This window comes from Cynocephalus volans, chromosome 6 (assembly GCF_027409185.1).
Source record: "Cynocephalus volans isolate mCynVol1 chromosome 6, mCynVol1.pri, whole genome shotgun sequence".
In the NCBI taxonomy this organism is placed as follows: Eukaryota; Metazoa; Chordata; class Mammalia; order Dermoptera; family Cynocephalidae; genus Cynocephalus; species Cynocephalus volans.
Genome location: NC_084465.1, coordinates 164,046,631 through 164,060,523, shown reverse-complemented (window position 1 = coordinate 164,060,523; position 13,893 = coordinate 164,046,631). Strand labels below are relative to the sequence as shown.

The window sequence follows — 13,893 nt, the reverse complement described above, 5'->3', positions numbered from 1 at the left end:
AACAGGGAAGCCTCTACACTCTTGCTTTTTTTCAAAAAAATTTAACCTTTTAGATGAAAAATTTCAAGGATCCCCATCACCTAGATTCAGTCATTATCAGCTCAAGGCCAACCCAGTTTCACCCACAGCACCTACTGCCCTCATCACTTCTTTGCAGTAAACCCTAGACTTCACAGGGTTTCATCTACAGATATCTCAGTGTGTATTTCTAAAAGACATAGACTCTTTCAAAAACATAATCATAAAACTATTATAACACTTGAATAATTAACAACTTTTTAATATCATCAAACATTCAGTGTGCAAATATCTCTGATTCCCTTACAAAGTTGTACCCGCCCCCCCCCCCCCCCCCGCAACAACGTTTGTTTGAATCAGGATCCAAATAAATCCATACGTTCTGCACTCTTACTCTTAGGTCCTCATGAATATTATCTCACTGACAATTGCGAAAAGCTTTTAGAAAAGTAGAACAGTGAAGTTAGTGTTTTTTCCTTTTCAACATTTTCATGCCTTGAAAATGGCCCTAGTGTACTGCTAGATTTGCTTGAAGTATGTTTCCATTTATCTTAAGTTCCTCAGTGCATTTAATTGCCGAATGCCAGTCTGTCCTGGAAGAGTGTGCTTCCTTCCAACATCATATGATATTCACTATGCTCTGAAGTTTTTCTCCAGGACTGTATGGGCAGTGGGACACAGATAAGCTAAGGTGATTTATTTTACAGTTCACTTTTGTAATACAGGCAGCAAAGCTTTTATGCACATAACCTGTAACTGGAGAAAAATCTTCCTGTAACTCTACCCATGGTGGTCAGTAAAAACAGGTGCTAAAGACTGGCTGATTTCACTCTGCCCAGAGGCTCCAGAAGCCCAGCCCACCAAGCACTGTAGGCAGTCTGGGTCCACTTCCCTTCAGCAAAAGGACACATGACAAACTCACTCCAACTGTTTGGGACCTTGAAGGGCTTTGCTTGCAGGAATCCTTGCCAGTGGTATTCTGGCGCTATATATATTTTAAAACCAAGGTATAACTGTATCTACCACCCACAAACCCACAAATTACATGGAACACAGAATTTTAAATATTAGAAAGACCATCCTTTCACTGCCATCAAAAATACTTTTTAAAGGACTACTTAGGGAATTCTTAAAGATTTTAAGAAATAAATGGAAGCAAAATTTAAATTCTTGTAGAGACACTAAAAGCCAACATCAAATGCTACCATGTAAATAGAACACAAATTCCACAAGTAGCCACTTTGAGTTTACAGGTTCAGAGGGAAGATGGGGCCCTGTTCTGGCTGACCAGGTCCACCCTGGACTCAGTGAGGTGACAGACATCAAAGTTTTATGACCCCCAAATGATGAGGAACATTGTCTTGAGCCTACGCAGATCTGTCTAGCAGAATAGAGCTACATGTTTCCTTGGTGAGGGGAAATGTTCCCAAAAAGGAGAACTTACGCTGATTCCGTAGTGCTCAGTGACTCCTCGGCCATGATCCCCTAGGACTCCAAATGAAAGGCTTTCCTCCAGAAAGATTCTCGCTTTGTATTTGTATTTTAACTTAACCTAAGTGTTATATAAAACAAAACTTTAAAATACCGATGATTAGCAGCATATAGAACATATTGCAAAGAAAAATACTAAACTTAAAATTAAAAAAGTGTGTAATGTAGTGAACTTCAATATTCACAGATTCTGTATTTGCGAATTCACCTACTTTTTATAATTTATTTGTAAGCCCAACGTCAATCCTCAGGGTACTCCTTCATTCATTTGCAGACATGTGCATGTGTAAAGTGAAGAGGAATTTGAGTTACTGGACACACACATTTCCAGCGGAGGTTCAACTGTTTCAGCTCTGATACTGTAAACAGTGTCCTGTTCATGGCCTATTTATTGCCATATTTTTTGCATTTTTGGTTGGTTCAATGGTAATGAATCAACAATAGATAGGACGTAGTGTCTTTAAATAGAAAAACACATAAAACAACTTATGTATTGATCGGCTTACAAAATGTTGTGACCAGAGGCTGGCAGAAATCTAATCCTATATTTGCCTTAGAAGCAATAGTTCAGTAATCTCTATTTCTGTGTTTGTGGCAACTTCATAGAACGTAAGTACTGTGAATAACGAGAATGGACTGTGCTTTAGATGCTCTAAAATGACTCAGTTCAACTCAATAATAGAGACAGCATGATACCCATTTTTTTAAAAAGGAAATGTTAAGATATTCATGGCTATAGACATATAATCTACCTGCTAAACACTGGTCTGATTAAACATTAAAAACTCCTGGGGAAGGGTAGGTCTTCTTCCCTCAGTGGATCTGTTTTAATTTGGATTAACAATATTTTTTAAATGCAGAAAAAGTTTTTGTTATTATTAAGTCTATTTCCCTTTGTTTTCAGGCTTGTAAGAACGTCCTTTCTCATCAAGAGTCTAGGTGCATATTTATCTATGTGCTCTAATTATGTCATTTAAAACAAAAACAAAACACAATCTGACAGCCAATTAGGAAGTTGATATATGTAAGCTTGTGTACAGGTATTTTTTTTCCTAACGTATAATTGATTTAACCATATATGATTTTTACATAATAAGTTTCATAACTAAATTAAAATACAGCAGTAACCAACCACTACATTTTTACATACATAACATGAGAAGCTGTTGGGTTTCCAATCTTCCTCTTACTCATGTTCTTTTCTGGGTGCCAGAATCACATTTTTAATTATTGAAGGTTTAATTACAAAGATCTTTGTCTACTGAAACTATAGAAATAATGCACGGAATGTGTAAGATAGTTTGATATCCCATATTACAAGTCTCTGATAATTTACTTTTTTTTTCTGTCGAGCAGTTCCGTTTATTATCACACAAGCACTTGCTTTTATTTTTTTTTTATCAGTTATGAACGTATTTAATCAAGTACTCTTAAGCCCTTAATTAAAATCACATCCATAATGAAGGTTTATCAGATGCTCTTGGGTACTTACATGTTTTTTTTTTTTTTTTAATTTTATTTTGTTGATATACATTGTGGTTGATTATTGTTGCCCATCACCAAAACCTCCCTCCCTAAGAGGTGCACTGTACATTGAAAACTACAAAACACTGCTGAAACAAATTAAAGATCTAGATAAATGGAAACATATCCTATGTTCACAGATTGGAAGACGTAGTATCATTAATACAGCAATACTTTCCAAAGTGATTTACATATTCAATGCAATCCCTATCAAAATCCCAAGGGAATTTTTTTTACAGAAATAAAAAAGCAGATCCTAAAATTTAAATGGAATTTCAGGGGACCCCAAATAGCTAAAACAATCTTGAAAAGAACAATGCACAAAACCCACATGTGCTGACTTCAAAACTTACTACACAAAGCTACAGTAATTAAGACTGAGGTACTGGCATGAGGACAGACATAACAGACAAACAAAATAGAGAGTCCAGAAACTCATACACCTATGGTCAATTGATTTTCAGTACAGGTGCCAATACCTTTCAGTGGAAAAACAAAAATCTCTTCAACAAATGATACAGGAACAACTGGATAACTACATGCCAAAGAATGAAGTTGGATCCCTACAATGAAGTGTATAAAAAACTAACTCAAAATGAATGATAGACCTAAATGTAAGCACAAAAACTATAAACTCTTAGAAGGAAACCAAGGAGTAAATCATTATAACCTTGGATTAGGCAAAGATTTTTAGATATGACACAAAAGCACAAGCAACAACAAAATAAATAAATTGGACTTCTTCAAAATGAAAAACTTTTGTGCATCAAAAGACACTTATCAAAGAAGTGAAACCAAATCCCACTTAATGGGAGAAAACACCTGCAAATCATATATCTGATAAGGGTCTAGTATCCACAATAAAGAAAGAACTCTCATAAGTTAACAACAAAAAGACAAACAACCCAATTAAAAAATGGTCAAAGCACTTGAACAGACATTTCTCCAAAGATATACAGATGGCCAATAAGCACATGAACAGAGGCTCAGCAGCATTAGTCATTTGGGAAATGCAAATCAGAACCACAAGACACTACTTCACACCTACTGGGATGGCTACAAAAAACAAACAAAAACCCCAGAAAATACCAAGAGCTGGCGAAGACGTGGAGAACTGGGACCCTCATATGTAGCTGACAGAGACTTGAAATGGCACAGTTGCTGTGGACAACAGTATGGCCGTTCTTCAATGGGTTAAACGTGGCATTACCATATGATCCAGCAAGTACACTACTAGGTACATACACAGAACTGAAACTGTGTGGATTCAAACAAATACTTGTACATAAACGTTCATAGCAGCACTACTCACAATAGCCTACAGGTGGAAAGAACCCGAATACCCATCAGGGGATGAACAAAATGTAGTATATCCACACAATGGATTATTATTTAGCATTAAAAAGAAATGAAGTACTGATACATGATACAACGTGGATGAATGGATGAACTTAAAAAACATCACGTTGAGTGAATGAAGCCAGAAACAAAAAAGTTCACATATTGTATGATGTCATTTGTAGGAACTATCCAGAACAGACAAATCCATAGAGATAGACAGCAGATTGGTAGTTGCCAGAATTTAGGGAAAGGGTGAAATGACAATCGACTATTTAACAGGTCTTCTCTGTGAGTGATGAAAAAGTTTTGGAACTAGATAGAGTTGATGGTTGCACAATAGAGTGAATGTATTAAATGATACTGACTTTGAAATGGTTAATTCTGTATGAATTTCACCTCAATAAAATCTCAGTGGTCATGGTTTCTAAAAATGGTATATTGCTTTCACTGTTAACAAGCTGAGTTTTACAAAATACATATTATATGCTTTCACTTATATAAAATTCTATAAAAGGTAAAACTAATCTATAGGAACAGAAAACAGATCAATGGTGGCCTGGGGCCAGGGATGGGTACTGACCACAAAGAGGAACTAAAGAACTTTCAGGATTGATAAAAATGTGCTGCATCCTAATGGTGGCAGCGGTGGTGATGGGCTGTGTACTCATATCTCTCTCAAAACTTACCAAAATGTACACGTAAAGTAGGTGTATTTTATTATATGTCAATTTTGCCTCAATAGAGTTGGTTTTAAAAAATAAAGTTCCCTTTAAAAGCTAAGTCTTGATTACTCTTTAAAGGCCAACATTGGCATTTAATGTTAATCTACTTCGCTGGTATGATCAAAACATGCTCATAATATCTATTGTGCAAAGCGGTGCAGACATCACACATTAAAAGTGCTCATAAACAAAAGGCCAAATAATCCAAATTCTAAAATAATGACTAAACATGGTTGCTTACCAATTCTGGAAGGGGACAAATAGTTCCAGTATTCATATACAATCCTTCTACTACAATGAAACGTCGAGTTACACGAGCCTTGCGAGGATTCTTTAAAAGAAAAACCAGGTATCTTAAATTTTAGTAACTCCAAATACAAAATCTGCCACTTACTCCTTAGCACTTTCACTTTACAAGATTTATTTATAAAAACATAGTCTGAATAAATTAAAGCTCAGTGTTTGAAATCTGGTTATTTTGAGATGAACAGCAAGGTTTTCTTCTCTCAGACATGTTTTTCAGTTCACATCAACTAGATACCTCACACATATACAGAACAGACTATTTAGGTACTCTGAGAATATAAAACACAAAGAAAACTCTCTAACCCCAGAATAACTGGGAAGGAGCCCAAAGGAACTTTCTGGAGAGATGGGGAAAGTTTTATATCATGATGGGGCCATGATTCCTAGGTTATCTGGGTATAACCATTGGTCAAAATTGTATGGCTAGGATGTACACATTTCAATGTCTGTAAATTTTACCTAAAAGTAGAAGAGCTATAATGAAGCTCATCAACCTCATGCAGATGGGGTGAAAAGCAGGTGGATGTACAGACGGTGTTAGAATGGTGCAATGTTGACACCAAGGCTGGGAGAAGGGGGCAGGGGCCTTAACTAAACTACTGTGTTTCCTTTGCATGTGCTGGCAATTTCCCTAATAAAAAGTTAAAAAACAAACAAACCCTGCTCTCCCTCACCTGCAAAAAACAGATGAAAGCCTTTTCCTCTCTCACTCCTCCTATGACCTTGTTCAGTGATGTTCCTAAGTGGTAGGGTGGAGGGGCTTTCAAACAACATACACCTCCCCACAAGTCAAGTCACAGCAAGTCACTAATAAACCTCTCATACATTTAGATCTGTAGAGGAGATGCTTTAGCTGTGCCGGACTGAAAAAATACTGAGATCCATGGTGAGTTTGTCACTATCTTCCTAGTCAAAGGTTTCTTGCCTCTGAGCTTCTGTTCCAAAGGACAATTAGAAACTCAAGTATCAGAGCAACGCTTTTAAGGGGTATTTTAGAACCCAAAGCTCTAACACTAAAGAAAAAAAAAGTGTTTGTTGAAAAGATATGTTTGATGTATACACAACTACACATTGCTGAGGTTGCTCAATCACCTTCAATCTCTCCATCAATTGAAAACAGAGTGTCTCAGAGCTAGCAATACACATCTGTTAGGAGTCAATGATGAGGAGAGGTCACCTTCACTCTGACATGGGAGCATCCTGCCTCTTCATGCCTTTTTAAAAGTAAAGTGGTTTTTGGGCCGACCCCGTGGCACACTCGGGAGAGCGTGGCGCTGGGAGCGCAGTAGCGCTTGCGCCGCGGGTTCGGATCCTATATAGGGATGGCCGGTGTGCTCACTGGCTGAGCGCAGTGCAGCCGGTCATGAAAAAGACAAAAAAAAAAAAAAAAAAAGTAAAGTGGTTTTTTTAATGATTTTTAAATGTTCAAGGTAGGAATCTTGGGAAAGAGAAAGTTACAAAAAAGAATTTAAAAAATTAGCTGGTCATACCACACAGAGGCAGTTTTTGTCTTTCCTGTACATACATATATTTATAAATGACTTTGTTCAAAATCAGGATTTTACTGTAATAATTTAGGACCTGATTTTTAAAAAACATTACATTGTGAGCATTTCCACATTTAGTATTACTTAAAACATGATTTTAATGGAAATGTTCTATGTTGTGGATAAACCATAAACTTATTCCCCCAATGTTGAATTTACATTGTTTCCCTCATTTTGCTTTTTTATACCACATTGTGAATATCCTTCAATCTTTGACACCATTTTTGATGATTTTTTAAAGATAACACTCCAGGTCTGGGTCAAAGGGTACGGATATTTAAAGATCCTGGAATACACTTGCCCATTTACCTTCTGGTGCTGATTTAAACTCTTCCCAATATCACAGGAGTATCCTCTGTCTCACACTTGCGTTCGCACTGATTATTACTATTAAAAACGTGCCTTAATTTGACAGGCAAAACTCCTAGCTTAACTCCCTTAACCATTAGTGAGGCCAGCCTACTTTTCACTTGTTCATAATGTATTCCTTCTGTCACGGCTGTTCATATTTACTGCCCATTCTTTCTCTCTTTTATTTTTTTTACAAGGATTAACACAGAACCCTGTAAGAAAAAGGATGAAAAAAATCTCTGAACCACAACACTTGTGAAACTGACAAAATATAATCCAAACCTGGACTAAACAGTAAAATTTTAAGTCACTTTAAAAGCAAAGGTATTTGTATCCAGGTAGAAAACACTAAAAAAGTTCATCGGACTTGTTATGTGAAAATGAAATTGAAAAGGTATTTCTAAACACCAAAATGTAAAGTTATAGTAGAAGGCCTACTCTTGGCAGGAAAACGGGGTATAAATTGAATAGTAACAAAGTAAAAGTGATAAAGTAGCAATAAATTTCAAGATACTTAATTTTGTACAATACTAATTTGGCAAAATAAACTGGCTCACAATCACACTTTCCAAGGTAGTGTTCTTCAGTCTAGTGGCTAGCATTCTATTACTGAATCAGAATAAGAAACATCTTAAAATTTATTGTGGAAAAAAATTAATCAGTGAAACAGTCTCCATTGTAAGATGTTCCCTGTAGATTTTCCTAGATTGTGTAAATATGAAGCACTGGTTTATAGCACATCTAGCATTAAACAGTGAGTCCATGCATATTCATCATGAGAATTGTGTATTCATGAAGTGTCCCACTTAGGCTGACACCTAAGCAAAGATGACAGAATCCTAAATGAATAATGCAAATATGTGGGAAAATGGAAATTAAAACAAAAGAACACAATGAGCATTTTTACTGGTTTTCTAGTTATGAATGAGTTGTGTCAGCAAAGTCCACTTGAAAGTGGTGTTTGAGAAAAAGGATGTACTGACCAGGTTCCCAGCACAGTCCACACACCCCATGGTGTCCTGCTGCAGAACCACAGGCCAGAAATGTCTTTTCCATCCCTGTCTTCAGGGGAAAATACATTGTAATTCTAACAGTGCTACTTTGATCTCACTTTCTCTGTTCTACTCTTTAATCAGAACATCAAGGACCTACTTTCCAACCCACCACTACCAGGGGCTACGGAGGTTCTTGGGAAGGAAGAACTGGAATTTCAGGACTGCAAGACAGAAGAAGACCACATTTGCAGCAGGGGTTTCCTACAGGCAGCAGCTGCTCAGAGCTCCAGGATAAAGGTGGGAGCAGTGGGAGGAAGGGTCTCACTTGGTTCATAAATTAACAAGATCTGATGCCAGTCTTTCCTCCATGTAATTGGTACATGGTTTTTTTTTGATATGAATAAGCCTATTTTGAATTCACTATAATGAGTTTTGTTGTTATTAGACAGAGTTGGGAGTATGCATCTCCTCTACTCACCAAGTGCACGCTTGGGCGCCTCCCACCATCTCTCTTAGAAAGTTGCCTGGATTACCTCCTTCCAAATTTGCTACATATAATTATGGCAATGACAAGGCAATTACAATCAGACTTGGCTCTCCAATATGAAGTACATTTCAATAAGTAGGAACACCCTTACTTAATATCCAAATGTGATCCTCAGGCAAGTTTTCATGACAAATTACCATTTCATATATAATTTAGCTGGTTAGAAAGTACAAAAGAACTGTATAATTTTCCACAGAAGAATCATACCTTTTGATCTTCGACCTCTTGTTCTTTTAGTAGTCGCTCCAGGTCAGCCATATCATTATGCTTAAATAACTTAATGTCACTACGTGATGCCTGTAATCCTTTCTGAATAGCAAAGCAGGCAGCTTTATCTCTGCAAGGAAGAGAGACCCACCAAATCAGAGTTTAAAAGGCCCTGTCATTCTCAGAAAAGGAATGCCTGCTTTCCTAAGGTGACCCACCTCCAGTTGTTAATGTGAACACAGCAAATAAACAAAACATGTTTGAAAATGCACATCACTGTTTGCTCCTTACTCTGCAAGTCCTTTTCATGTAAGCACCATATTTACCCTATTCCAAAGCGCACACCCTTGCCATACTTTAACCTTTCTGAAATCAGTACACATCCTAGTATGGATGGCATATCACATCACATACGTCAGTAGCATCTCTAATGTGACTGACACATTCTCCTCTGCCATGAGAAGCAATACTGGCAGCTCACCTAGACAGGAAACTTTTGGATAATACCACTCAACTGTGGTCAGACACTACAGAAAAAAACTGTGGTCCCCGACCCCATCCACACCGGAGAGGCTGAGCAGGGAATCTAGACTGCAACTCCTCAGAGGTTACAACAGGGCACTCCAACACCCCTCACAGGGTAGTATCAAACAAGGTTAAGCAGGGGGCTGCACTTTTATCACCGCCGGCTGATAATACTGATAATAAACAAACATCGCCCCCTGCTCTCAGGGCAGTGTCATGGAAAGCACATGGAGAGCCCAAACTTCCACCCCTGTGTGGCAGTACTGGGGCACCCTCCCAGTCTCTGCTTGGGTGGTATCGGAGCAGGCCTAGTGCAGAGTCAGGACTACCACCACCACCCGGCAGAAAAGAAGCAGCCCCCAGCTCGGGTGTCAGTGAAGGCCAAGTAGGAGCCCTGTGTCATGCCGCCCTGTGGCAGTAATGACCTTAGAACAGCTCCAATATACAACACATATGTTCCAATGAGCAATTACACACACTTGAAACAAACAAAATAATAGAGAGCCTAGCACAGAACAGAAGACACAAAGAAGACTCCTATGAAAATATTAGAACTGGAAAAAGAAAAACCAAAATAAGCAGCTCAGTGGATGGGCTCAGCAGCAGATGGAGGAGACAGAAGAAAGAATCAGCGAAGTAAAAGATATAAAAACAGAAATCAGTCACTGTGCACAACAGAGAAAACAGTCTAAAAAGAAATGAACAGAGCCTCAGGGACCTGTGGGACTATAATACAAGATCTAAAATTCATGTCACTGGAGTCCTGAAGGAGAAGAGAAAGACAGCATGGCTAAAAAAAATAATCAAAGAAATAATGGCTAAAAACTCCCCAAATCTGGCAAGTGATTAAAGAAGTTGAGCAAAACCCAAACAAACAGATGCCAAAACACATCACAGTCAAACTTCTGAAAACTAACAAAGAAAAAAATTTGAAACCCAGAGAAAAAGGACACCTTACGTATAGGAAAAAAACAATCTGATGACAGAAGAATTCTCATCAGAAACCCTGGAGGCCAAAAAAAAGTGTCATGATAAATTTCAAATGCTGAAAGAACAGAACTGTCAATCAAGAATCCGATAACCAGCAAAAATATCCTCTAGTAATGAAGGGGAAATCGAGACATTCTCAGTTGAAGGAAAAAAAAACCTAAGAGAATTTGTCACTAGCAGAACTACTCTAAAGAAATGGCTAAAGGAAGTACACTAGAAAGGAGGGAAAAAATCCTAAAAGAAGAACCTTAGAGTATCTCAGAGTATCAGGAAGGAAGAAAGAGTACAGTAAATAAAAAATGTGGGCAAATACACCAGGCTTTTCTTCTCCTCTGGAGTTTTCTAAATTATTTTGGACAGGCAAAGCAAATATTACAACACTGTGATTTGGTTCTCAGTGTATGTATAGGAAGTGTTTAAAACTTTATAAAAGGATGTAAAAAAAGGTACATATTTCTATACTTAAACTGTTAAAATGATGCCACCAGTAGACTGTGAGAACATATATAATGTAATACTTAGAGCAATGATTTAAAAAGCTATACAAAGAGAAACAATAATACTATAGATAAATAAAAATGTACTTCTAAAACATGTTCCATTAACACAGCAAGGCAGGAAAAAGAAAACAGACACAAAAAACTAGAGAGAAAAAACAACAAAAAATAAAATGGCAGAATCAAACTCTAATATATCTGTAATTACATTAAATGTACATGGACAAATACATGATTTGAAGACACGGTAGAGTGCATTAAACGACATGACAACTGTATGCTGTCTACAAGGAACTAACTTTAAATATAATGACATATGTGAAAAAATATATATATACTACATAGTGAAAACACATATATACACATATCTATAAAATAAATAATACATAATGAAACAGATATCTGATAAAGTATACTTTGGAACACAAAAATGTCCAGAGGCAGGGAAGGACATTATGTAATGATAAAATGGACCATTCTCCAAACAAACTCAGCAATCCTAAATGTGTGCCAAACACCAGAGCTGCAAAACGTGAGAAGAAAAAACTGATAAAACTGAAAAGAGAAATAGACAAACCTACAATTACAGTTGGAGACTTCACTACCTCCCTCAGCAACTGATAGAACTATACAGAAAATCAGCAAGGATATGGAACTCAACAAACACCATCAACCAACAAGATGTGATTGAATAGTTTTATACAATACACTTACACAATACTCCACCAGACAACAGCAGAATAAGCATTCTTTTTAAGTACCCATGAAACATATTCCAAGACAGACTACCTCATGAGCCATAAAGCAAACCAAAATTTAAAACCTCCAAACACTTGGAACGTAAACACCATACTTCTAAATAATCCAATAGGTCAAAGAAAAAGTCTAAAGGCAATAAAAAGCAATGAATTAAATAAAAATAAAAATACAACACATCAAAATTTGTGGGACACAATTAAGGCAGCACTGAAAGGAAAATTTATAGTACTAAATGCATATATTAGAAAAGAGGAAAAATCTCAAATTAATCTAAATTCCCAGCTCAAAACCTAGAAAAAGAAGTACAAAATAAATCAAAAGTGAGCAAAAGGTAAGAAATAATAAATAGCAGAAATCAATGGAAGTGTAGGGCCAGCCCACGGCTCACTTAGGACAGTGCAGTGCTGATAACACCAAGGCCACAGGTTCAGATCCCTATATAGGGATGGCTGGTTAGCTCACTATGGAGAGCGTGGTGCTGACAACACCAAGTCAAGGGTTAAGATCCCCTTACTGGTCATCTTCAAAAAAAAAAGGAAATCAACAGAAGTGAAAAAAGAAATACAATAGAGAAAAGTCAATGAAACAGAGAGCTGATTTTTTTGAAAAGATCAATAAAATTGACAAATCTCTAGCAAGACTGACAAAGAAAAAAAGAGAGAAGACACAAATTACTAATGCCAGGAATAAGAAAAAGGATATCACTACAGACCCTGCAGATATTAGAATAATCGTAAGGGAATAATACTATGTACAGTGCTACACATATAAATCTGACAACTTAGAAGAAATGGACCAATTTGTTGAAAAACACAAACTACCTCAACTCACCCAATGCAACATAGATCATTTGAATAGCCTAGTAACTACTAAGGAAATTTAATTCATAATTAAAATACTTCCAAGAAAAAAATTTCCAGGCCCAGATGGTTTCACTGAAGATTCTATCGAATGTTTAAAGAATTAAAAACAATTCTATACAACCTGCTTCAAAAAACAGAAAAGGAGGGAACACTTTCCAATTGATTTTATGAAGTATTACCCTAATACCAAACCAAACAAAAAAAGTACCAAAAAAAGTAAACTGTAGGACAATATCCCTCATAAAAACAATATAAAAATCCTTTTAAAAAGTTAGCAGAATTCAGCCACACATAAAAAGAATTATACACTATAGCCAAGTGGTGTTATTCTAGGTATGTAAGGATGGTTCAATATTTGAAAATCAATGTAATCCACCATACTAACAGACTAAAGAAGAAAAGCCACATAATTGTATCAACCAGTACAGAAAAAGTATTTGACAAAATTCAATATCTATTCACAATAAAAACACTCAGGAAAATAGGACTGGGAGAGGGGGACATGACAAAGAGCATTTATAAAAAACCTACAGCTAACATTATGCTCAATGGTGAAAGGTTGAATGCTTTCCTCTAAGATCAGGAATAAGGCATGGATGTCTGCTCTTACTACTCTTAACACAGTCCTAGAAGTTCTAGTCAGTGCAAGAAGGCCAGAAAATAAAATAAAAGTCATACAGATCAGAAAAGAAATAAAACTATTTGCGGATAACATAATTAGACAGAAAATCCCAAGAAATCTACAAAAAAAGTACTGGAACTTACAGTGTTTGTCAAGGTTGCGGGATACAAGATCAGCACACAAAAATTAACTGTATTTCTATTTACCAGCAATGAATATATAGATACAGGAAAAAAACAATTAGAAAATGGGCAAAAGGCAGAAACAGACATTTCACTGAAGAGATGGGAAAACAAGCATATGAAAAGCTGTTCAACATCATTAGCCATAGGGAAATGTAAATTAAAACCACAATGAGGTATCTCTACAAACCTATCAGGCTGGCTAAAATAAAAAGTGACAACACCAAATGCTATCAAGGACATGGAAAAACTGGATCTCTCACACACTGTTGCTGATGGGAAATGTAAAATGGTACAGCCACTTTGAAACACAGTTTGGCAGTTCCTTAAAAAAATTAAACATGCAATACCATAAACCCAGCAACTGCACCTGTTGGCAGACATCCCAGAGAAATGAAAACTATGT

At 36.6% G+C, this 13,893-nt stretch overlaps 1 protein-coding gene across 3 annotated transcripts in view; it reads right to left on the bottom strand.

The window, feature by feature from the left end:
• Positions 1–13,893, bottom strand: part of SPTLC1 (serine palmitoyltransferase long chain base subunit 1) — a 64,270-nt gene that overhangs the window by 15,944 nt on the left and 34,433 nt on the right. For all 3 annotated transcript variants that reach the window (XM_063099355.1, XM_063099357.1, XM_063099356.1), the window contains 3 exons: positions 9,050–9,179; positions 5,338–5,427; positions 1,463–1,570 (listed from right to left, as the gene is read on the bottom strand). In XM_063099355.1, the coding sequence (XP_062955425.1) occupies positions 1,463–1,570; positions 5,338–5,427; positions 9,050–9,179 (328 nt within the window). The remainder of the gene's footprint in view (positions 1–1,462; positions 1,571–5,337; positions 5,428–9,049; positions 9,180–13,893) is intronic.